This window comes from Gracilinanus agilis, chromosome 1, assembly GCF_016433145.1.
Source record: "Gracilinanus agilis isolate LMUSP501 chromosome 1, AgileGrace, whole genome shotgun sequence".
Taxonomy (NCBI): domain Eukaryota; kingdom Metazoa; phylum Chordata; class Mammalia; order Didelphimorphia; family Didelphidae; genus Gracilinanus; species Gracilinanus agilis.
This window is the reverse complement of record NC_058130.1, coordinates 723,585,492-723,609,487: the sequence shown is the minus strand read 5'-3', so window position 1 is coordinate 723,609,487 and position 23,996 is coordinate 723,585,492. Positions and strand designations below refer to the sequence as shown.

Genomic DNA, 23,996 nt, shown 5'->3' with positions numbered 1-23,996 from the left:
TCTTCAGGTTCTTCAATTGGTTCTTGTATCGATCAGTCTTTAGTTTCCTTACCAACTAGTTATTCCCCTCTGTATGCTCTCAAGCTTGTTAACGTCTCTCCTAGGATGGGGTGTCCAGAATTGAACACTGTGCTCCAGATGTAGGATCTATGCCAGACCACTGGCATAGAGGAGTACAGAATACTTGCTATTCTGAATTACCCTAGCTTCCCTCCAGGGCTCTCAGTACCCTGGGGCAAAGGGTGGGGGTGGCCTGTACTCCTCAGGGAGGAAGCATAGTTTATCACTTACTGTCCTGGGACAGTCCTGGCTTGTAGTCCCTTCGGAGATTGTTGCCCTCCCAGGGCCAGGCAAGATGGGTTTCTCAGAAGTTGAAATGGGGATGGTTGATGTCCTGACTAATTTCCTCAGAGACAAGTCAAGATGTTGAATTTTGGAGTGAGAGGTGTGTTTTGGATATGAAGTTTGTTCAAAAGGATCTACATAGATATTTATGGGGGAATTCTGGGCTTCCCTTTCTGGATGACTCTCTTCTTCTTGGGCGACAGATTCATCTCTCACTGGGCTCGGGACCTCCCTGGCTTGGCCCTCTTTATGCCTCTCAGCTGCTACTGAAGCCAAAGGGAAGGACAGCGTCATATCTGGGAGATGGCTTTTGATTTGCTCTGTTATCTTCTTCCCAGTCTGAGGCAGATTCTTAAGATTCTTCCAGATTTTTTGTGGGGCATTATTCAACAAGGCTTTCCCTGACTTCTGAGCATGGCTGGTGGCTGGTGATTGGTCAAAAGGTTGGGATGAGGTATCTGGTGTGTCAGCTTTGGGCTTCACTGTCATTTTTTTCCAAGGCAGAGGCATGGGTCTCAGGGATACCTGTAAACAGAACTCAGTGTGAATGACCATGTCACCCTGGGTTGGACCTTAGAAATATCGGAAAGTTGGTTTTTATACCTTTCTATCCCTCCCTCCCCTTTTAAGCATCCTTCCCTGACACAAGTTCTTGGTGTTGCTAAGTATTCTTCATTAGGGTACTGGGATGATCCTTCCTGGAGCTTCCCTAAAAAAAATGCTACGCTACAAATGAAGAAACCTGGGTTCTAGTCCCAGTTCTTCTAACTAGTTGTGTGATATCAGACAAATCATTCCCTCTTCTCTAACTGTAAAAGAAGTGGGTTGGACTGTATTTTCTTGAAGTTCTCACATTCTAAGTTTTATATTCTAAGATTCCACTCTGACATTCTTCTCCTCCTCTTTGATTCCCTGACTTTTACTAGTGGGGTAACGTTGGGCAAGTCATTTAGGGTTGTATTATTCAACTGGGAACCATAAATTTGTTAAAATTTTTTTTTGTTGATAGCTATATTTCAATATAATTTGTTTCCTACATTTAAAAACAAGTCTATGTCTATGTCTAAAAAAGAACAACTAGGTGGTCCAGTGGATAGAGGACCTGAAGTCAAGAAGGTGCATCTTCTCGAGTTCAAATATGGCCTCAGACACTTCCTAGCTGTGTGACCCTGGGTATACCATTTAACTTCCCTTAGCCTCAATTTTTTTCAACTGAAATCATGGAGAGAGAAATAGCACCTATTTCCCAGGGTTGTTGTAAGGATCAAATAAAATAATATTTGTATATTGTTATTGTTCAGTCATTTCAGTTGTGACTGACTCTTTGTGATAACATTTGGAGTTTTCTTGGCAAAGACAGTGGAATGATTTGCCATTTCCTTTATTTTACAGATGAAGAAACTGAGGCAAATGGGCAAATGACTTTCCCAGAGTTACATAGATAGTAAGTGTCTGAGGCCAGATTTGAACTTGGGAAGCTGAATCTTCCTGACTCCAGGCCTGGGTCTCTATCCACTGCCCCATCTAGCTGCTCTAATATTTGTAGAGTACTTTGCAGAACCTTTAAGCTCTGTATTAATGCTAACTATTATTATTTTTTTTTATTCTGTCATTCAATGTGTTAGAGATCTCTTCTAATTTCACAACTTCTTGTCACCTATACCTTCATCCAAATCAGTGCTGAGAACGTTCATAGGACCACAGATTTAGATTTGGTAGGAATTTCTGAGATCATCTATTCCAACTCTTACATTTTGTAGATAAGACATCTGAGACCTAGAGAAATTAAGTGACAACACACAGGTGACAAGTGACAGAACTGCATCACGATTCAAACCATGTTTTCTGCCTCCAGTGGTCTTTCCAATGTTCCATTTGAATGGAACAGGGCCAAAGCCAGATGCTACAGGTAGGAACCAAGAACAGTAGGTGACAATGACTTTTTTTTTTTTGTAAACTCTTGCTTTCTTAGTAACACATCTAAGACAGAAGGGCAAGACAAACAGGGTTAAGTGACTTGCTCAGGGTCACACAGCTAGGAAGTGTCTGAGATAGATTTGAATCCAGGTCCTCCCAACTCACTGTGCCACCTAGCTGCCCCAGGAATAACATCTTGACAATGAACATTATCCAAAGGTGGAGTGGGATGCCTCCAGAGCTAGTAGGTTTCCCCTTCCTGGAGTTGTTTGGACAGAGGCTGGATGACTACTTGTTGGAGGGGAGATTGCTAGTCAGGTAGTCTCTAAAGGTCCTTCCAGCTGAGATTCTATGATTTTTTTTCATTCATTAGGGATCTCCCTCTAGGCTGATGTTGATTCACTGATTGCAACTCTTTTAGTTTAGTTCAATTAATTCTGAACCTTGCCAATTGCCTATCACTTAGATCATATTATTCTATCTTTTCTACATGGTTATTGAAGAAGTCAGCTCTAAGGGACACGTATGGGGAAAATGTCTTACAGTGATGGGAGGAGATAAGCAGGGCTTGGGCATGTGAGCCGATGAGCCATCCACTGGGCTGGTTTTACCACCCACTGCAACGTTAGAATAAAGGGAGAGATTGTCATATTTAACATCATTTTCATTCACCTGGAAATAAAAACAACAACAACAAAGTCATTCCTTTCCATTCATTCAACCAGTCTTTATCAAATGCCTACTGTGTGAGAGATATAAACTCCTTGAAAGCAGGGACAGTCTCATTTTTGTGTTTATATCACAGTGACTAGCAGAGTACTTGGCACATAGTAGGTGCTTAGCAAAGAATAGTTGATTATTAAATCTTGATTGATTATTATGTATCAGAAACTATGTGAGGTCCTGGGGATAACAGTAAAAAAAAATTGATATGTTCTTTGCCTTCATGGACCACCAAGTGAGCATAATAATAGGGAACAAATAAATAATAATAGCTAGTATTTACACTATACTTTGTTGTTTGCAAAACACTACATGTTATCTTATTTGATCCTCACAACAATCCTAGGATATAGATGATATTATTATCCCTATTTTACAGATGAAGAAATTGAGGCTGAGAGAGATAAAGTGATTTACCCAGTGATTGACTCAGCTAGTAAATATCTGAGGCAGGCTTCAAATTAAAGTCCTTCTGACTTCAAGTCCAGCACTCTATCCACTATACCAGTGATGGGCAAACTTTATTTTTAAAACCCTTAACTTCTGTGTATTAGCTCCTTGGTGGAAGAGTGGTAAGGGTAGGCAATGGGAGTCAAGTGACTTGCCCAGGGTCACACAGCTGGGAAGCGTCTGAGGCCGGATTTGAACCTAGGACCTCCTGTCTCTAGGCCTGACTCTCAATCCACTGAGCTACCTAGCTGTCCCTCCCCACCCCCCACCAAAGGAAAGGAAATGCTCATCTTTCAGTCTGTTTCTAAGGCAACTCTTTTGAAGTTTCATTGTATTTTATCCTACTCATTGCATTGGTCAGATTAGGAATAATGTCATGCTAGGTGGGATAGAACATTTCAGGGTGGCATATCTGGCCCACAGGCCATAGTTTGCCCATCACTGCACTATACTATTTAACTGAGGAGAGAGTCTAAGACTAGAATTTACTTATGAGATAAATTCATAGGAGTTTTTAATTTAAGGAAAATAAGACATGAATTATAGGACTCTAGAATACAGGATCCCAGCCTCTTAGAATCTGAAGCCATTTCATTTATTGTTGAGTCATTTCAGTTGTGTCTAACCCTTTGTGACCTCATTTTGGGGTTTTCTTGGCAAAGATACTGGAGGAGTTTGCCATTTCCTTCTCCAGCTCATTTTACAAATGAGAAAACTGAGGCAAGCAATGTTAGGTGATTTGCCCAGGTTCACACAGTTAGTAAAAGCCATAGACCAGATTTGAACTCATGAAGATGAGTCTTCCTGATTCCAAGCCCAGTACTCTATCCATTGCACCACCTAGCTGTCCAAAGCTATAGGTCCTTTCTAATCAGAGTCTCAGAGTCAAATCAATATGGGCTAGCAGTGGACAGTAAGGGATGATAATAGGAATGGGACCCTCACATTCTGAAATCTTGCATTTCTCACTGGTTAGCATTGGTTAAACATCAACTACAATACCTGTAGTTTCAGCATGGGTTAAGTGTGAAATGTAGATTGATTGGCTCTGCATTCTGTGTACTAGATCTGTAATATTCTATGCTGGGCATCAGCTTTGTGTCTACTCTGTTTTATTAATTATTCATATTGTTGTTAGAACTGAAAGACATAATTAACCACCTATAGTAGTCCCTGCAATGTACCACATTCCCCACTTCCTATGTTCTCATTCTAGAAGGGCAGTGAGACCTATCCCATGTTGACAAATGATGACAAGGTGGACAATGGGGAAACATGGAACTTGCGCCCTGGGGATTCTGGCATTCCAGAAGAATCCCCCAAACTCGCTCATGCTCCATATTTTCTATGGCAACCCTCCCCCAAAACATACCTCCATCTGAATTTGGAATGGGAGATGGCAAGCTCCTTTACCCCAGTAAATATGCCAACTCTGATCCACAGTGGAAGTTGTCCCTCTAGAGGGGAGCTGCTATTCCACGCTATCAGCTCCAAAGAGATTTACTCTACCAGCTCCTGGGCTTATCCATCAGCCTTAAGGCTACCTGATTAGGCCCCAGACTACCCCACCATCTATTAGGCTATTATACCAACATAACCGACTTCTTCAAATAAAATTCTTTTTATTCAATCTTCTGGATTGAATGAAGTTTGAGTCTCCTATTCTTGGGGTGAGACCCTGCTACAAACATGGATGCATTTCTCCCACAACAAAATGAGATCAGATAATTGGATCTTAGAGTCAAAATTAGCTCATCAATAAGTATTTCTCAAGTGTTTACTTTATACCAGATATTAAGCCCTGAAGACACAAGAAAAAAGGCAAAAATACAGTCCCTGTCTCTACTAGCAGCAGTGCAATGATCCAGGACAACTCTGAGGAACCTAAGAGAAAGAGCACGATTCACATCCAGAGAAAGAATTGTGGGAGAAGAAACACAGAAGAAAAAATACTGCCTGATCACGTGGGTTGATGGAGATATGATTGGGGATATATAGACTCTAAGCGATCACCCTAATGCAAATATTAATAATATGGAAATAGGTCTTGATCAATGACATATGTAAAACCCAGTGGAATTGCTCATTGGCCACAGGGGGGTGGTTGCGGGGGGAGAAGGGGAGGGAAAGAACATGAATCATGTAACCATGGAAAAATATTCTAAATCAATTAATTAAATAAAATTATTTAAAAAATAATTCAGCCCTTGTCCTCAAAGACCTCACATTTGAACAGAGGAGACAAATATGAAAAAAACTAGGGACTTGCTAGATGTATGTAGAGTAGATGGAAGATAATATTTACAGTGATGGGCAAACTATGGCCTACAGGCCAGATGCAGCCCCCTGAAATGTTCTATCCCTGCACAGGACATTATTCCTAATCTGATGAATACAACGAGTAGGATACAATACAATGAAACTTCAAAAGAGTTGCCTTAGAAACAGACTGACAGATGAACATTTCCTTTCCTTTGACCCCCTCTTTAAAAAGTTTGCCCATCACTGGAGTAGGAGATTGGGAGGGAGCTGAGAAAGAACTCCTGAAGGAGGTAGGATTTGAGCTGAATCTTGAAGGAAGGGGGAGAAAGGAAGAAGCAGAGGGGAGGAGGAAGAACATTCCCAACAAAGGCACTAGGTCAGGAGATGGAGTATTTATGTTTGAGTCACAGCAAGAAGGCTAGTGTCACTGGATCAAAGAATAAATGGAGGGGAGAAAGTATAAGAAGTTTGGAAAGGAAAAAGGCAAGCTATAAGGGATTTAAATATTAGGGCATCTTCTATTAGATCCTGGAGGTAAGAGGGAGCCACCAGAGTTCATTGAGTAGGGGGTGACATGGCCAGTCCTATGTTTTAGGAGAAATCACACTGGCAGTGAGTGAAGGTTGAACTGGAGCAGGCAGAGACATGCAACAGGGAGACCAATTAGAAGGCAAGGTTATGAGTATAAAAGTATATATTTTGTATTGCATATCTGTGTAAGATGTGGTTATGATTTTAACTAAAATATGGAGAATGATTATTAAATCTTTTTTTTAAAAACCCTTGCCTTCTTTCTTAGAACTGATACTAAATGGGTTCCAAGACAGGAGAGCAGTAAGGGCTTGGCAAATGGAGTTGAGGGTCTTGCCCAGGGTCATACAGCTAGGAAGTATCTGAGGCTAAATTTGAACCCAAGACCTTCTATCTCTAGGTTTGGCTCTCTATCTACTGAGCTACCTAGATGCCCCTATTAAATCTTTAAAATGTTGATATGAAGCTTTGGCATTGAATCCTCCTAAGAGTCTTTTAATATTAGTAGTATGCCACCTGAGAATGGGGTTAAGGATGGTGAGGCTGCCATTCCTGGTTGGCTCTATGATTTGCCCCTCTAATGAGGCAAATGAATAAGTGAATAGGAAACAAGTGAGTTGAAACAGTGGTATATTCCAGGTGAGAATACTTGGAAACTGGTTACTGGACTCTCTTCATTCCTCAAGAAAGAAGATATAGAGAAAGTGCTCAAGACTCTCTTGAGATGGGAGAGATTTTCTGGAGATGTCACGAGTCATGTGTCTGGGGGAAGTTGACATCTGGAAATTGAGAGAAGGTTGTGCATGAAGCAATTCGAAGACTTCAGAGTGGCAAGTTAGAATGTGTCTTACTAGAGCTGCCACACCTGGCTGGAGAGGAATTGTCTGAGCCTTGAATTGGAAGATTTGCATCAGAAATATTCAGGCTGTGGTAGATGATTGAAGAAGGGAAACAGTGGAGTCCAGTGGAAAGGCTTAAAAGACCCACATTTAGTCTCATACATAGAAACCATAGGATCCTGAAGTCAGAATTTTGGAATGTTGGCAAAGACCAGATTAAAATTTGACAGGCAGAGTCCACATTGACGACATATTTTTCAGCAGGAAGAAAAAAATCCCTTCCAGTTAGTGCTGCATGTGTTGTCTAGAGATTAGTTAAAGTCAAAAGAGCAATGAGGCTAGAAGAGGCAGGTGCTGACAAACCATCCCAGGAAGCACCAGGCTTGATGACCCATAAACATCCTTCACTGGACTTGAAAGAGGGAAACGGTGGTTTAGAATGACCTGCTGGAGATGGTGGCATCATCTAGGGAAAAACTTGGTTATGCTGAGAGGGGACTACAAGAGAGAAAAATGACTTTCAAAACATTTTGTTCATCCTTCATTTTTGAAGGGGACTAATGACATCAAGGGGTGATGTCATGACTTGTGCTTGCATTGGATGTGAGGCAGAGTTGCACAAAGTCATCCATTTCACTCTTTCTTCTAGAGTCATCCAAATCCAGTGGTAAGACGAAAAAGTCAGGATGACTGGCGATGGGCCAGGATGTAGTGGATGACCTTTGTGTCTTCTATGTCCAGAGCTGTTGGAATACATTGTTCTCTTCTAACCATTCTGCCTGGGGAAGTCTTCATAAACTTGGGAAAAACATCCCCTTAATTCACCAACAGGTTTGAGGTCTGTTGGTTACTTTCAGCCTGGTTAAGCTCATCTGCTGAGACAGCTTTCCTAGTGTCGCTGTTATCCATGCAACAGATTCCTGGAGCCAGACGTGAGAGCTGGGTGAAGGGCAGACACCATTGGTGGGTGAGCAACCCCGAAAAGGGCTTGGTAAACCTTCATACCAGAAGTGCTAGTCTCCCCATCCATCCCTCCAAAATGACTTAAGAACTCCAATATCATCAATAACCAATCATGATTCTAGCATGTTATCTGCATCTTGACAGAGAGACAATGGATTCAGGGTACAGATTGAGACATATTTTTTGCACACAGCTAATGCAGGATTTTGTTTTGTTTGATTGTGTGCAATCAAATTACAAGATTTTTTTTCTCAGTAGATAGGGAAGGAGTGAGAGAAAATTTGTTGTTGAGTTCTTTTCAGTAGTGTTTGTCTTTTTGTTACCTCATTTGGGATTTTCTTAATAGAGATACTGGATGGGTTTACCATTTCCTTCTCCGGCCCGTTTTACAGATGAGATAACTGAGACAGAGTTAATCAATTTGCCCTGGGTCACATGGCTAGTAAGTGTCTGAGGCCAGATTTGAATTCAGGAAGATGGGTCTTTCTGACTCCAAGCCTGGCACTCTTTCCACTGTGCCACCTGCTGCCTTGGAAGAGAAAATAGATTTTTGTTAATTGAAAAAAATTTAAACTAAAAAGCAAAACAAAACAGGAAAAGGTCTGCTTAACAAACAAACACACACACACACACTGCTCAATGCTACCTAACCTTATGTCCTTCTAGGACAGGACCACTAAACTGATCCATCAAAGGAATACTGTAGAGAGTTTTCACCCTAAAAATAGTTTCTATTCCTATTTTATCAGTGTTTGATGATACTCTTGTTATTCTTGGTAAAAGATGGAGAAAAGTGGACTAGATACTGGTAAAATTAGATGAATTCACAGCTGAGTGAAGGGCTAGGCTCAGAGACTAATCAAATAGGTGAATGACTTCATACTAGCTTGGAAGGACTCCAGTTGAGTCACTATGGAATCTGCACTTTATTCCTTTGCTGTTGGATATTTTTGTCAATAATCTGGAAGAAGACAAAATTTATCAAATTTGAAGCTGACCCAAATCTGGGAAAGAGAGCTATGAACCTGGATGGTAGAGTTAGCATTTAAAGAGTTCTTGATAGGCTACAACACTGAGCTGAATCTCTTTGAGATGAAATTTAACGGGGAATAAATATAAAGTCTTACACTCAGTTCAGTTTCACAAGTCAGTCAATAATCATTTCCTGAGAACTTCCCAGACACTGGGCTAAGTATTGAGGATACAAAAAAGGCAGAAGATAATCCTTGCCCTTGTAAAAAAGGAATTCTTTATTCTTCTTTTAATTTAATGGGGTACTTGGAGGTCCTCTTACTATAGAGATGTGTAGGGATTAACCAGCCCACAATGACAGGAAGTAGAAACCATAGAGACAGGAAGGAGGAACCATAGAGACAAGAAGTAAGGTAGGAAAAGGTTATAAAAGAGGCCTGTGTGAGTTGGTTGGTCTGTCAGTTGCGAATAGTTGGGGCTAGCAGTTGGGTGATCAGTTGCTGACAGTTAGGGTTGGCAGTTGCAGGGAAGATGGCTGCTGGGAGTGTTTTGGGTTGGTGGTTGGCATTTAGTTGTTGGAATAAAAAGGTGGGCTTTAGCCTTTAGAGGGATTTTTTATCTTTTCTGGGTTGGAAGGTGGTTGATCTTCATTGAAAGACCTAATTGGGGATGTATTAAACACTGATTGGGTTGTTTTTGATTAGGCTGGATTGAGTTGGAATTTTGTGGGATGGTTGTTGGTTATAGGCAGTTACAGGTAGCTATAGGCACTTTTAAATAGTAATTATAGTTAGTTATAGGATAATTAGTATAGACATTAGGAAATTTTCTTTCTCTACCTCTTTCCTATATTTCTCCTACTATCTTCATTTTACTATATTCTTTTACTATCTCTATTTTAATTAAACTAAATTGTTAACTGTTAAAAACTGCTAAATGTTTTCTCTGGCTTAAAGGGATAATACCAATTTACAACTCTACTATATTCTCATTAAAACTTAAATTATTAAAAGCTGCTCTCTTATTTTGTCAAAACTCCTATTTTAACCCTTATGCCCTCAAGGAGCTTACATTTGAATGCAGGAGAAAATATGTAAATAAATGGGTACATGTAAGTTTTACAATATAAATGTAGGGTAATCTCAGAGGGCAAGGGACTAGCAGCTTAGGGAATGAAGAAAGGCCTCCTGCAAAAGGTGGGATTTGAGCTCTTTTTTTTTTTTAAAACCCTTGCCTTCCATCTTAGAATCAATACTGTGTATTGGTTCCAGGGTGGAAGAGTGGTAAGGTCTAGGCAACGGGGGTTAAGTGATTTGCCCAGGGTCACACAGCTAGGAAGTGTCTGAGGTCATATTTGAACCCTACACCTCCCATCTCTAGGCCTGACTCTCTAGCCACTGTGATCTAGAGTCTTAAAGAAAACTAGGAAATCCAGGAGGTAGAAATGAAGTGGGGAAAATACTCCAGGCACAGAGATGGCATGCCTGTCAATGCAAAAGTATGGAGGCTAGAACTGGAGTGTCAAGTTCAAGAAGTAATAAGAAACTGTATTGTAGAATGTGTAGAAGGAAGGGAGTTAAGTATAAGAAAGGTAGGAAAGGGTCAAATTATGGAAAGGTAGGAAAGGGTCAAATTATGGAGGACTTTGAATGCCAAACAGGACTTTATACTTGATTCTGGAAGTAATGGTATATGACTAGGGGTGACATGGTCAGATCTATATTTTGGGGAAATAATTTTGGCACCTGAGGGGAGGATGGATTAAAGTGGAGAAAGCCTTGGGGCAGAGAGACCAACCAGAAAGCTATTGTAGTAGTCCAGGTTTGAGGTGAAGAAGCTGTGAACCAGGATGAGTGGAAAGAAGAAGACAAATACAACAGATGTTGTGAATGTAGAAGCAATAAAATTTGGCAATAGATTAGAAGAATGGGGTGTGTGAAAGTGAGGAATTGAGGATGACAATGAGATTAGGAGCCCGGGTAAATGAAGGGAGGGTTGTATTTTCAAGAGCAATTGAAACATTCAGAAGAATAGAGGATTTGGTATGAAAATAGAGGGTTTTTGGACATGTTGAGTTTGAGATATTTATGAGACAGCCACTTTGAGATATCCAAAAAATAGTTGGTGGGGCAGCTGGGTGGCTCAGTGGATTGAGAGCCAGGCCTAGAGACGGGAGGTCCTAGGTTCAATTCCGGCCTCAGACACTTCCCAGCTGTGTGACCCTGGGCAAGTCACTTGACCCCCATTGCCTACCCTTACCAATCTTCCACCTATAAGTCAATACACAGAAGTTAAGGGTTTAAAATAAAAAAACAAACAAACAAACAAAAAATAGTTGGTGATGGGACTGGCTCAAGAGAGAGATCTATGGATATGTAGATTTGAGAATCATTTGTATAGAAATGATTATTGAATCTAAAGAAGGTGACAAAATTACCAAGGAAAATAATGTAGAGGGAGAAGAAAAGAGAGTTCATGACTGAGTCTTGGGGGATACTTATGATTAGTAGTCAGGGCTAGAATTCCATAGCTGGATAGAAATAATAGTGCATAATGATCATCTATTACCAATAATGTAAGGATCTGGACAACTCCAAGAGACTCATGATGAAAAAGGCTATCCACCACCATAGGAGGATGGAATGAATCCAAATGCAGATTGAAGCATGTCATTCTTCACTTTATTACTTCCATGAATTTTTCTTGTGTAAGTGACATGAGTCTTATTTCACAACACAACAAACATGGAAATATGTATTGTATGATAACACATGTACAACCTGTATCATATGACCTGCTGTTTTAGAGAGGAGGGAGGGATGGGAAAGAGAGGTGGTAGGAGTGAATATGGATCACAAAATGCCAGAAAATGATTATTAAAATTATATTTACATGTAACCTGGAAAAAAATTTTTTAAAAATTTCATAGTTGGAAGGTACCTCAGCATATGAGAGAATAGGAGCAGTATGGTAAGCTTAAAAATCCCCAAGAGTGCCTGTGCAGTTACCATCTCAACAATAATAGATTACTATGAATCAGAGATTCATAAATCAGAGATCACTGGTATTAAAGATGCAAGAATTCTAGAAGCCTATATTCATAGAACTAAAAATACTATGGTACTCTAGATTTAGTCAAATGGCTTAATCAGGACAAACGCTAGTCTGACAAAATCTGAAGCCATGTAACTCAAGAATTATAGGACCCTAGAATTGTAGAACTCTAGGATAATATGTCTGGAATTATGGAATCCTTATATTACTCCACCCTAGGCTCATAAAGCCCTTGAATGATTGAACTCTAGAATTTTAAAGGTAGTTAGGGTGGAGCAGTGGATGGTATTTTGGACTTGGAGTCAGGAAGGTATGAGTTCATGTCCCACCATCCCTCCAATCACCCAGGCTTACAGACATTTATTTGCTGTGTGACCTTGGGCAACTCCTTTAGCCTCCCTCAGCCTTATTTTTCTTATCTTTGAAATGAGAACAATACTATTATATAATATCACATATTATATAGGGTTTTGTGAGGATCAAATGATATATGATATGATATAACATGTAAGTGTGCTTTGCGAATGTTAAAGTAGTATATACATGTTAGCTATTATTATAGAACCCTACTTTCATCAGCTAGATTAACCCTGTGTGTGTGGTTACTTCTCCTACATATGTTTGGGGCAGAATTTGGATACGTGACCAGACCTGGAAGGATTCCCTCCGGATAGGATCTTCAGATATCTCACCAGGAGATGGAATAATTCTACTCTCTATCTCATTCTACAGACACTCATGCTTCTGGCTTCTGGGGAAGGATAGCCCTGGCCAGATCCACCCATTTGTCAGTGATGTGGCAGAGGCTCCCTGCAAAGTCCCTCCCACCCACTGCCTTCTCCTCCTTACCCGGACACATGGCTGAGTTAGCAGTTCCTCAAAGGGCTGGATGGCATTTTTCTGATAGAAGCTCACAAGTTCCATTAATGTTGCATGGACACCATTCTCTCCAGAGATTGCCAAACAGCCATCAGGCAAAAGCTCAATTATGAAGTGGCGGCAGCAGTCCTTGGATCTGAGGGAAAGAGACCATGGATTGAGTCAAGTGCCTATGTGTGGTAAGGAAGTAAGGTGAGAGGAGCTATGTCAGGGTTCAGGATTGAGGTTGGAAATGGAAACCAGTTTCTCCCACATCCAAACTAAGAGAGTAGAGAGAGAATTGGTCCTCTTTCCCTGAGAGAATGTGTTAAGTCATCATGTGCCTTTATGTCTTAGTTCTTGATCATAGTCCAGGCACCACTCCATATACCTTGGGGAGGAGAAAAAGGGAAGAGAAAGTCAGGAAGGGGAGGATCAAGGAAAAAGTGGGGAAGGAAGGAGAAAGATCTGGGAAGGCCAATTTCATACTAAAAAAAATGTTGTTTATTAATCAAAATCAATGGCAGCTTTCTGAATCAGACCATAGCTCTTCATTTTTAATAATTCCTATAATCTAAACAACTAGAAAAACATTAATTGCTCATGGATAGGCCAAGATAATATAATAAAAAGTGACAATCCTACTTAAATTTATTTATTTAGTCAGTGCTATACCAATCAAACTATTTTATAGAGCTAGAAAAAAATAACAAAATTCATCTGGAAGAACAAATAATCAAGAATACCAAAGGAACTAATAAAAAAAAGGTGAAGGCTTGTGGCCTAGAAGTTCTAGATCTTAAACTGTACTATAAAACAGTCATCATCAAAACAATCTGTTATTGGCTAAGAAATAGAGGGTAGATCAATGGAAGAGATTAGGACTAAATGACCTCAGCAATCTAGTGTTTGATAAACCCAAGGATCCCAGTTTGGGGGATAAGAACTCACTATCTGACAGAAACTGCTGGGAAAATTAGAAAACAATATGGCAAAACATTAGTGTAGATCAATATCTCACACCCTATACCAAGATGAGGCCAAAATAGATATATGATTTAGATATAAAGGGTGATATTATAAGTAAATTAGGGGAATATAGAATAGTTTACTGTTGCATTTATGGAGAAGGGAAGAATTTATGACCAATGATAAAGAACATTACAAGATGTAAGAAGAATACTTTTGATTATATTAAATTAAAATTGTTTTTCAAACAAAACCAATGTGACCAAGATTAGAACAGAAACAACAAACTGTAGAAAAATTTTTATAACAAATTTCCCTGATAAAGGTCTCATTTCTCAAATATATAAAGAACTAAATCAAATTTATAAGAATTCAAGCTATTCCCCAACTGACAAATGGTCAAAGGATAGGAATAGGCAGTTTTCAGAAAAATCAAAGTTATCAATAATTATATGAAAAAATATTCTAGTCCCTCTTGATTAAAAAATGCAAATTAAAACAACTCTGAGGTACTATCTCACACCTAGCAGATTGGCCAATATGACAGTAAAGGAAAATGATAAATGTTAGAGGGGATGTGGCAAAACTGGGACACTAATGCATTGCCTGTGGAGTTGTGAAGTGTAATAAGGGGATTTTCAGGATGTAATAAGGGAATCTGCAGGATGTAGTATGGGACTGAAGCTAGGGGTAATAGCTGGTAGGAATAGGGAATAAGGCAAGGCAAGGGACCCAAGGCTGGAGGTAATCAAGGGACTAGGCTATAGGTAGTAGCTGGTTGGAATAAAGGATAGGCACTGTGGATAAGGGTTTGTGAATCCCTAAGGCAATATAGTGAAGGAAGAAGGTACAATGATGAAGGTTGATAGTTGAGGTAGTGGGAGAAATAAGGGAATGCCTGAGTTTAGGGAGTACAACACTGAGGTAACAAAGGTTGCAAGGGAGAGGATGAGTTAATCTAAGGCAGGCAATAGCAGCAGGGAAACACAGACTGGGACCCAGTTAGAGACAAACACTGAAGGGAAATAGACTGAGCCCTTCAAGTAAAAGGACACTTTTACAGAGCAAGGTTAGAACCAGCCACGCCCCTTGGAACTGACTTGAAGCTTTAGTCAGTTTCACTGGAAGGAAGTATTGAAGTTACACTTCCTTCAAAATGGATACCCTCAGTTTCCCTCAAACTCCAGAGAGTATGTTATTCTTTTCTCTCTTCCTCTCTTATTAATCTACTAATGAAGTAACCAGAAGGTCTTGATTAAATACAAACGGGGTTTATTGTCTTCTAGGATAGATTGGCAGGGTAGAGGATAAAAGGAAGCCCTAACAGCCACTTAGAGAAACTTCAGGTGGGGTAAGGGAAGCAGGAACATGAGACTGAGAAAGGACCTGCCTTAACTCAGCTCTCAGATGGGTTTGTAATCAATGGGGTTAGGAAAGTTGGATACAAAGATTCAATATATCATTTGTTGCAAGGGTAAGCCCTATTTGACTATTTAAAATATCAAATTTAAACTAACACTCCGAACTACCCTCCTTTCAAACCCTCACAGGAATTCAGGCAGGGAGAATGAAGGTGGAAATAGGGTATGGCAGGGAGATTCAAAGGAATTAGCTAAATTAACAATTTCAAAAGAAAAGCTGCAAAATATAGGCCAGGTTTCAATCTCAAGAAGGAGCTCAGATTGACCCTGGTTCTCTCCACAAGTCCCAAGACCAACTGAACTTTTCCTAAGATTCTAAACTCCTTAACTGACAGAATGAATTCTGCAAAACTTGCAAAACTGTTATGCCCCCCTCTCTGTACCACAGAAGTGATCCAACCATTTTGAAGGGCAATTTGGAATTATGCCCAAAGGGTTATGGAACAATGCATACCCTTTGATCCAGTAATACCACTACTAGGTCTGTGTCCCAAAGAGATTTAAAAAAATGGGAAAGGACCTGCTTGTACAAAACTATTTATAGCTGTTCTTTTTGTGGTGGCAAAGAATTGGAAATTGAAGGGATGCCCATCAATTGGGGAATGGTTGAAAAATTGTGGTATATGATGATGATGGAATAATATTGTGATATAAGAAATGATGAACAGTATGATTTTGGAAAGAGCTGAAAAGACCTTCATGGACTGATGCAGAATGAAATAAATAGAACCAGGAAAACATTGTATGTAGTAACAGCAATATTGTGGAATGATCAATAGTGATAGACTTAGCTATTATCGGCAATACAATGATCCAGGATAATTCTGAGAGGCTTATGACAAAGAATGCTATCCACCTCAGACAAAGAACTGTGGGGTTGGAATGCAGATGAAAGCATACTATTTTTCAATTGTTGATTTGGGTTAATATTTGAGAGTTTTTCATTTTATAAGATTACTTACAAAAATGAACAATATGGAAATGTGTTTTGCATGGTAATACATGATAATACACAGATAGAATCTCCTGCTAGCATGGGGAGGGGGAAGGAAAGGGAGGGAGGGAGATGAGTTCAATCATATAAGTTAGGAAAACATGTATGGAATTTGTTATTACATGTAATTTGTAAAAAAAAAAAAAAGAAGAATTCCTATAGAGCTGGGCCATGGTATCATTTCTGTGTAGAAGGGCTTTTCTGGAACAATTATTAGTATAAATTCGAGAGAAAACAAGACAGTCATCCAAATGATTAATATTTGAAATATGTGTTCTTATCCATTCACTGAAGTAGATCCCCTGGAGAAGGAAATGGCAAAATGCTCCAGTATCTTTGCCAAGAAAATGTCAAATGGAGTCACAAAAAGTTAGACATAACTGACATGACTGAACAATAAAAGTAGATCTCTGAATGAGATCTCTGTGTCCCAGGGAAGGGCAGGGAATTTCTCTCTTTAATGTTCTTTTGCCTTCATCAACCATGTTTTTCAGTGGAGCAAAAAACTAATATGAGAGAGAGAGGGAGAAACAGACAGACAGACACAGGCACAGATATAGAGATAAAGTCAAACAGGGAAACAGAGAAAGAGACAAAGAGAATCTGCAGAGATAGAAGGCGATTAACCTCACCAGCTGAGAGTTGAGTTGTAAAGATGATTTAATGTGCCCCTCTGAGTGACCAATCAGCAGAGATACTGTGTTCAGGGAAGCAGGATGCCTCAAAAAGGGGAAGGACATTAGGGGACTTGTAGTTCCAGAGGCATGAGTTGCCTTAGCTAAATGAATTTACTTTACTACAAGAATACTCTGAAGTATGTAATCGCTCTTCCTAATGGCATTGTGTTTAATTGTGGGAGAATGTGTTCCAAATTTATAGGGGGATATTTTCTAGTTATCATTTTTATTATGCCCTTTTAGTAAATGCCTTTGCTTTGAGCTAATTGGTCTAGTGACTGACTATTAAAATTAAACTTGTTGGTGGGGACTTGTGACATCACTGTAGATTGTAGTAGTCTCACAGAGGACACTGTTAACCTTAGGTAATAGCTTTCCATGGTGGGATCCAACTTCTGAATGAGTATAAGTTGAGAGGAGAAGCCCCAGAAGAGAACTATACTTTTGAGTCCTTGTCTGTAATATATTTAAAAACTTTAGGAATTTATAGGGATCTAATGGGAAGATTTCCACCCAGAGTCCATCCAGGACTCTACTTCTTGGTATTTCAGGGATCCACTGAAGAAAAATTAGCATTTTCTTTCTTTTTTTGTTTTAGAGTGTGATTAGACAGTTAGTTTTGGGGGGCCTTCCTTTTTACACCAATTTCATTGAAATAATTTTTGCATTTTTGGATGTTTATGAACTGATATCCATTGTCTTACTATATCCATTATGAGTATGGAAACTGAATTGACAGTGTAGATGCTATATCTTTCAAATATAGGTGCATAGCAGTCTTCGTAGGGCACTCCTCTAGGAGCTTATACATGCTTGTTTTTTAAAACATTTTATTTTACTTGTGATAGATCTATATTGATTGTCTTACTTTTGTCTTGCAGGTCCTTATGATAAAATTTGCCTGAAAGCCACAAAACCCTGACTAACTCCAAGTGTTTAGTCATTTTGGGGGATCTCCAAATCACTTTGGGGCCTTTCTAAATTTTTTTACTTTTAAAAAAATTAATGTGTTTTTCATAGTGGGTATGTGTTAAGAATTCCTTTTGGAATACAGATATGTTGAAGTGGCCCTTCGGGAAATTTTAGGTAATTTCAGGTGGAACCTTGTAGGGACTACATTTCCCAGACATCTTCCAACTAGCCACCATCTTTACAGTCCCTTTATGCCTCTACTTTTCAGTTTTGGAACCCAAATCTAATCAACTTGTTACTGACACACCCTTTCCAAGAGCAACCTACTCCCCTATGGCTCAGTTAGCTATCTCTGTAACTTAAAAAAAAAAGAAAGATCTACCTACTGCTTTTAGAATCGATACTATATATTGGTTCCAAGGCAGAAGAGTGGTAAGGGCTAGGCAATGTAGGTTAAGTAACTTTCCCAGGATCACATAGCTAGGAAATGTCTAAGGTCACATTTGAACCCAGGACCTCCTGTCTCCAGGTCTGGTACTCTATCCATTGACCCACCTAGCTGCCCCTATCCCCATAACTTTATAAAACAAATTATCCTTCCCTTGTCACCAATCTTGTATAGCTGTTGTCTGTCTTTTATTTTTTTAATTTATTTTTAAATATTTTTCCAAGGTTAAATGATTCATTTTCTCTCCCTCCTCTCTTCCCTCCTGCCTCCCCGAGCTCATAAGCAATTCCAATGGATTATGCATGTGTTATCACCTATTTACATCTTATTCATTTTTGTAGTAGAGTAATCCTTTTAAAATCAAAGCCCCAAATCATGTACCCATATAAACAAATGATAAATCATATGTTTTTCTTCTGTGTTTCTTCTCCCACAGTTCTTTCTCTCCATGTGGACAGCATTTTTTCTCATAAGTCCCTCAGGATTGTCCTGGATCATTGCATTGCTACTAGTAGCAAAGTCTATCACATTTGATCATTCTACAATGTTTCAGTTTCTGTGTACAATGTTCTCCTGGTTCTGCTCATTTCACTCTGCATCAGTTCATAGAGATCTTTCCAGTTCATATAGAAATCAAACAATTCATCATTCTTTATAGAACAATAGTATTCCATCACCATCATGTACCCCAATTTGTTCAACCATTCCCCAATCGAGGAGCAATTCCTCATTTTCCAATTTTTTGCCACCACAAAGAGCCTGGCTATAAAATATTTTTGTACAAACTTTTAAAAAAATCTCTTTGAGGTACAAACCTAGTAGTGTTATTGTTGGATCAAAGGGTATGCATTGTTTCATAACCCTTCAGGCATAATTACAAATCGCCCTCAATGATGGTTGGATCATTTCACAACTCCACAGGCAATGCAGTGGTGTCCCAATTTTGCCACATTCCCTCCAACATTATTTTCCTTTACTGTCATGTTGGCCAATCTGCTAAGTGTAAGATAGTACCACAGAGTTGTTTTAATTTGCATTTCTTTAATCAGGAGGGATTTAGAATACTTTTTCATGTGATTATTGATAGTTTTGATTTCTTCATCTGAAAATTGCCCATTCCTATCCTTTGACCATTTGTCAATTGTGTTGTCTCTGTTTTAGACTAAGCTTATCTACCTCCTGACAGATAGGTGACAGACTCAGTGCAGAATGAGGGAAATATTTTTTGAACATGGCCAGTATGGGAGTTTGTTTTGCTTGACTAAACATTTTTATTATAAGGGTTTCTTTGCTTTTCCTTCTCTTTTTAAAATGGGAAGGGAAAGTGGGAGCAAGAGAAAATAGTTGAAAAACAATTAATTTAAATTAAAAAGCTCATCCTCCCACAACCAAACTCAGATAAAGAAAGGCTAGAAATGGTTTTTGCCTTGGCATTTGTATTTGCCACTTAGCACAGAACTGGGCATATAATAATTGTTTAATAAATCTTCATTCATTCATTTATTGAAAATTTTGTCTAGATCTCTATATGTTGCAGGACTCCATGGAGAAATTTCTTATATCTATTATTTGGCAGGGACCCAGAAGAATTTTCACTCAGGAATGTTTGGTTTCTCACTTGAAGAGGAGACAGGGAAAAAGCATTTATTAAATGCCTACTGTGTGCCAGGCATTGTGCTAAGCACTTTACTGATATGATCTCATTTGATCCTTAAGGTAATAGAGTAACCTCTAGATAACGTCAGATCTTCTATTGCTTTTTGAAACCCTTTTGGGAATAGTCTTTTTCTCTGAGAGGGAAAGCTAGGTTTTCCTTTCTGTTTTCTTTGCTTTATTGTTTTTGGGTTAAAGACTTTTGCAAGCACCCAGACAGGCAGAAATTTATGAGAAAGACATGTCTGTCTGTTAAGCTGCAAAACCATGAATTGAAGATGAATGTAATCTCCAAGTCTAGCATCTATAATAGACTTAGACTTTCAGGGAAGAATGTTAATTTCAGTTAATCAATAAACATTTATTAAGCACTTACTATGTGCCAGGCATTGTGTTAAGTTCTAGGAATACAAAAATACAAAAAAAAAACCAATTCTGGGTTGCTTAAAAGTGGGCCACATGAACTTTGTTGAGACTTTCTTTACTTAAACTAGTCCAGAAAGTTTATATTACATATTAATATATTATTATATTATAATATTAATATAACTTATTAAAAGTTTTAACTTAATAACTAATTCAGTCCAAGCCTTCTCATATGCAAATATAAGAAATCAGAAGAGCTCTGTTCCTGTCTTGTCTCCTGCTCCCTGCCCCTTCACTGGGAGAATGTGTCAAACTCAGTTTTTCTTGTATTATGAATTAGTAATATTACAGAATCAGAGGTCATAAATTTAAAGCTGAAAAAGATCTCAGATGTCATTTAATTCAACCTTTTCATTTTACAAACAAGGAAACCAAGGTCCATAAAGATGAAATGGCTTTGCCAACCTCACATAGATTATAAGATTATGAATGACAGACCTGGAATTTGAACCCAGGTCTCCTGATTCCAGCTAGATATTTTTAGTTTGCTATAATACCATATTGGGTCAGGAGGGGAGGGGATCGCCATTCTGTTTTATTTGCTTACCTGTATGAGAGTGTGTAGCCCACATGACTCTGGCTCATTCGTACTAGGAAACATCCCAGTGGTTTCTCCTGGAGCAAACTTTCAGCAGATCTAAAACAATATATAGAAGCCTGAAATGATGCCAGGGCAAATCCCAGGACTCAATCAATCTTTGGCTACCCATTCAGAGACTACCTTCTATCCCACAACCCTGGGAAAGTTTTCTGACAATTCTGCCTCCTTCCTCTCCATTAAAAAAAAAATCTTGTAAACCTTGGCTTCTTCCAAATCCCCTCTCCTATCTCCACTCTAAGGTTGTCTCATCTCTGAGTTATAGAGCTAGAAAACGCTTCAGAGGTCATCTTGTCCAGTCTCTGCCAATGCTGGAAAGCTCTAGCTCATCATGCACAAAATCTGATCAAGCAGCCTCTGTTGGAGCAACGTCTCTGATGATGGAGAGCTCACTCTCTCTTTGAATTGTTTGGAAGCTTTAATTGTTAAGAAGTTTTTCACTCAGTCTACAATTTCTCTTATGAGTATCTTCACAGAAACTGTCTGATGTGGAGCTAGTTGATTAGTTTATTTTCTCTTCTTTAAGCTAAACATGCCCCTAGGCTGGGGAATGAATGACAGGGAGGTGGGAGCTGGTATTTCTGCTCAGACTTGGGTTGGGCCAGCTGCAACTGGGATCTTCTCCCAACTTTAGGCTCCATGTATAGAACATTCTACAGTAGCTGCCAGTCTTATGATTTTATAACTTTTTGGTATGTATTTTGGAATATGTCAAGATAGCGTTGGATCACTCTCTGTACATGTGTTTGTGGGGGATGATGATGCCTACAGGATGTAACTAGATGGGAAAGGGCAGGGAAAGAATGTTAAGAGGTCTGCTGTTCAGAAATATTTCTTTTGTTTTTCAATGGTATCAGATTCTTCGTTTGGAGTTTTCTTGGCAAAGATACTGGAGTGATTTGCTATTTCCTTCTCCAGCTCATTTTACAGATGAGGAAATGGAGGCAAACAGAGTGCAGTGACTTGCCCAGGGTCACACAGCTAGGAAGTGTTTGAGGATAAATTTGAACTCAGGAACATGAATCTTTCTTATTCTAGGCTTGGCACTTTAATCCAACAATACTAGATAGTGTTTATGTGGCACTTTAAGGCTCAGAAAGCACTTTCTATATGTTAAGATACAGAGAGGTTAAGGGACTTTCCTCAGCCCACTCAGAAAGTGTCTGAGGAGGGATTTGAACCTGACTTCAAGTCCTGTGTTCTGACCATCATACCACCTAGCTGCTTAATAATATACATGTATATATGTGAAGCCCTTGGAAAGCCTTAAAATGCAATAGAAATACTAGTTATTATCACTATTTTAAAAAAATCCCTATCTTCCTTCTTAGAATCAATACCATGTATTGGTTCCAAGACAGAAGAGTGGTAAGGGCTAGGCAATGGGGGTCAAGTGACTTGCCCAGGATCACCCAGCTAGGAAGTGTTTGAGGCCAGATTTGAACCCAGGACCTCCTGTCTCTGGGCCTGACTCTTAGTCCACTGAGCCACTCAGCTGTCCCCTATTATGGCTATTAATGATACTTCTCCCTGGGACTCTGTTTTGTGCATAGAAAGGGAGAAATTCAAAGTTATGTAATCAGAGACCTGGAACCCAAGAGAACATAGCCACAGATAGCCACTTGCTTCTCTTGCCTTCCTCCACTTGCATCACCATCATTCGTTGCTAGAGCTGAGGTATTGCCTTAACAGTGATGAACACTCATGAAGTTTTCTCTCTAACATCTAAGTTGTGGTTACCCAGAATTTTCAGCTTCTTCTCTGATTCTGGGCAAGATGGGGAGGATCCTTTGCTTGGCCCACTGCTAACATGAGAGGAGGTGAACTTACTCTCTGGAAATGGAGCCATGGTACCATGTAGGGATCCCATCTTGCATCAGCCAGCTGGCTTGAGTCTCTCCAAACCCATTCAGATGAGAGGAAAGTGATGGTGCCTGCATTTTGGCTTTAATGTTCTCTCCCTCTTCGAGTCACCTGTTATAAGGGGAGTGAAAATTAAAGTCTGATCAACTCAGCCACAGGCCCCCTCCTTTCCTCAGGTTAGGCTCCTTTCTGAGCATGAGTCTTTTGGGGCCACTGGTGAATACATAATACTGACCTCAGACAACTGGGAATATAAAATTACAATCTGTTTTTTGTTCATGTGTTCAGTCAACACATTTTATTAAGGACCCACTATATTCAGGGCTCTGTGGGAGGAACAGAGCTAAATGAGTCATGGTCCTTGTAGTCACAGAGCTCACATTCTATTAAGGGTATAAGAAGAAGAAACAACAAATCAATAAATATTAAAGAGCTGGGCCTTTGGCCCAGAACTGAAGGCACTGGGTTGCATAGATCAGCTTCTCACAAAACACTCTTTGGCTTGTGTACCCAACCAGGATAGTGCCTGGCACAAAGTGGCATACTGACGGACTGACTTTGGGAATGTCAGGAGTTAGCTTGTGTCTAGGTCTCTACAAAAAAGGTTCTTAATTCCCATGGAAGCACTCAGGCTAGCTAAACATTGAATAGAGGACGATGTGATTGAACTCAACAGAAACACCAAACAGAAAGGGCTTAAACCTGAATCCACAATCATCAAAACAACCTCTTTTCTTTTCTAGTGGGCCTTCCTTTTCCTTAGGGAAGCAGATCGTCTTCCAGACTTATAGTACCATCCTAGGACTAAGACCCCACTGCAAAAGGGAAAACATTTGATATTGTTAGAAAGTCAAATCTGACCTCTTCAGTCTTGGAATTGACAGTTAAACCCTTTCTCTCAGATATGAAAACACTGAGCAGGTGGAGGGTAAGGCCCAGGCTGCTCTTTTGTCTCCTGATGGCTCCTTAACTCTGGTTCCTCTTTGGTACTGGTCTTCCATTTAAGCTAAGAGTTTGCCATTGTCCATAAACTACTTCTCTTTAGCAGACTGGATACAGGAATTGGGCATCACCTAGGAATTCTTGCTCTTCCCTCTAGGTGGCTGGGTACAAGAATTCAG

The 23,996-nt window shown here is 39.5% G+C and overlaps 1 protein-coding gene across 1 annotated transcript; it reads right to left on the bottom strand.

Annotated features, from left to right (window-relative positions):
- Positions 1–222: 222 nt before the first annotated feature.
- Positions 223–22,952, bottom strand: HSH2D (hematopoietic SH2 domain containing). The gene is made up of 5 exons (XM_044658570.1): positions 22,843–22,952; positions 20,962–21,051; positions 12,906–13,071; positions 2,806–2,934; positions 223–870 (listed from the first exon to the last, which is right to left on the bottom strand). The coding sequence occupies exons 1-5, from the start codon at positions 22,950–22,952 to the stop codon at positions 223–225; spliced, it is 1,143 nt and encodes a 380-aa protein (XP_044514505.1).
- Between the last annotated feature and the right edge of the window lie 1,044 nt (positions 22,953–23,996).

What these genes read in the sequence shown, in the direction of transcription:
- HSH2D (XM_044658570.1), bottom strand. Translation starts at nt 22,952, where the DNA reads ATGCAGGCACCATCACTTTCCTCTCATCTGAATGGGTTTGGAGAGACT. An exon ending in GGCTACACACTCTCATACAG is followed by an intron (nt 13,072 to 20,961) that starts GTAAGCAAATAA and finishes TCTTTCCCTCAG; the next exon opens with ATCCAAGGACTGCTGCCGCC. An exon ending in GCTTATCTCCTCCCATCACT is followed by an intron (nt 871 to 2,805) that starts GTAAGACATTTT and finishes TTCTGTTTACAG; the next exon opens with GTATCCCTGAGACCCATGCC.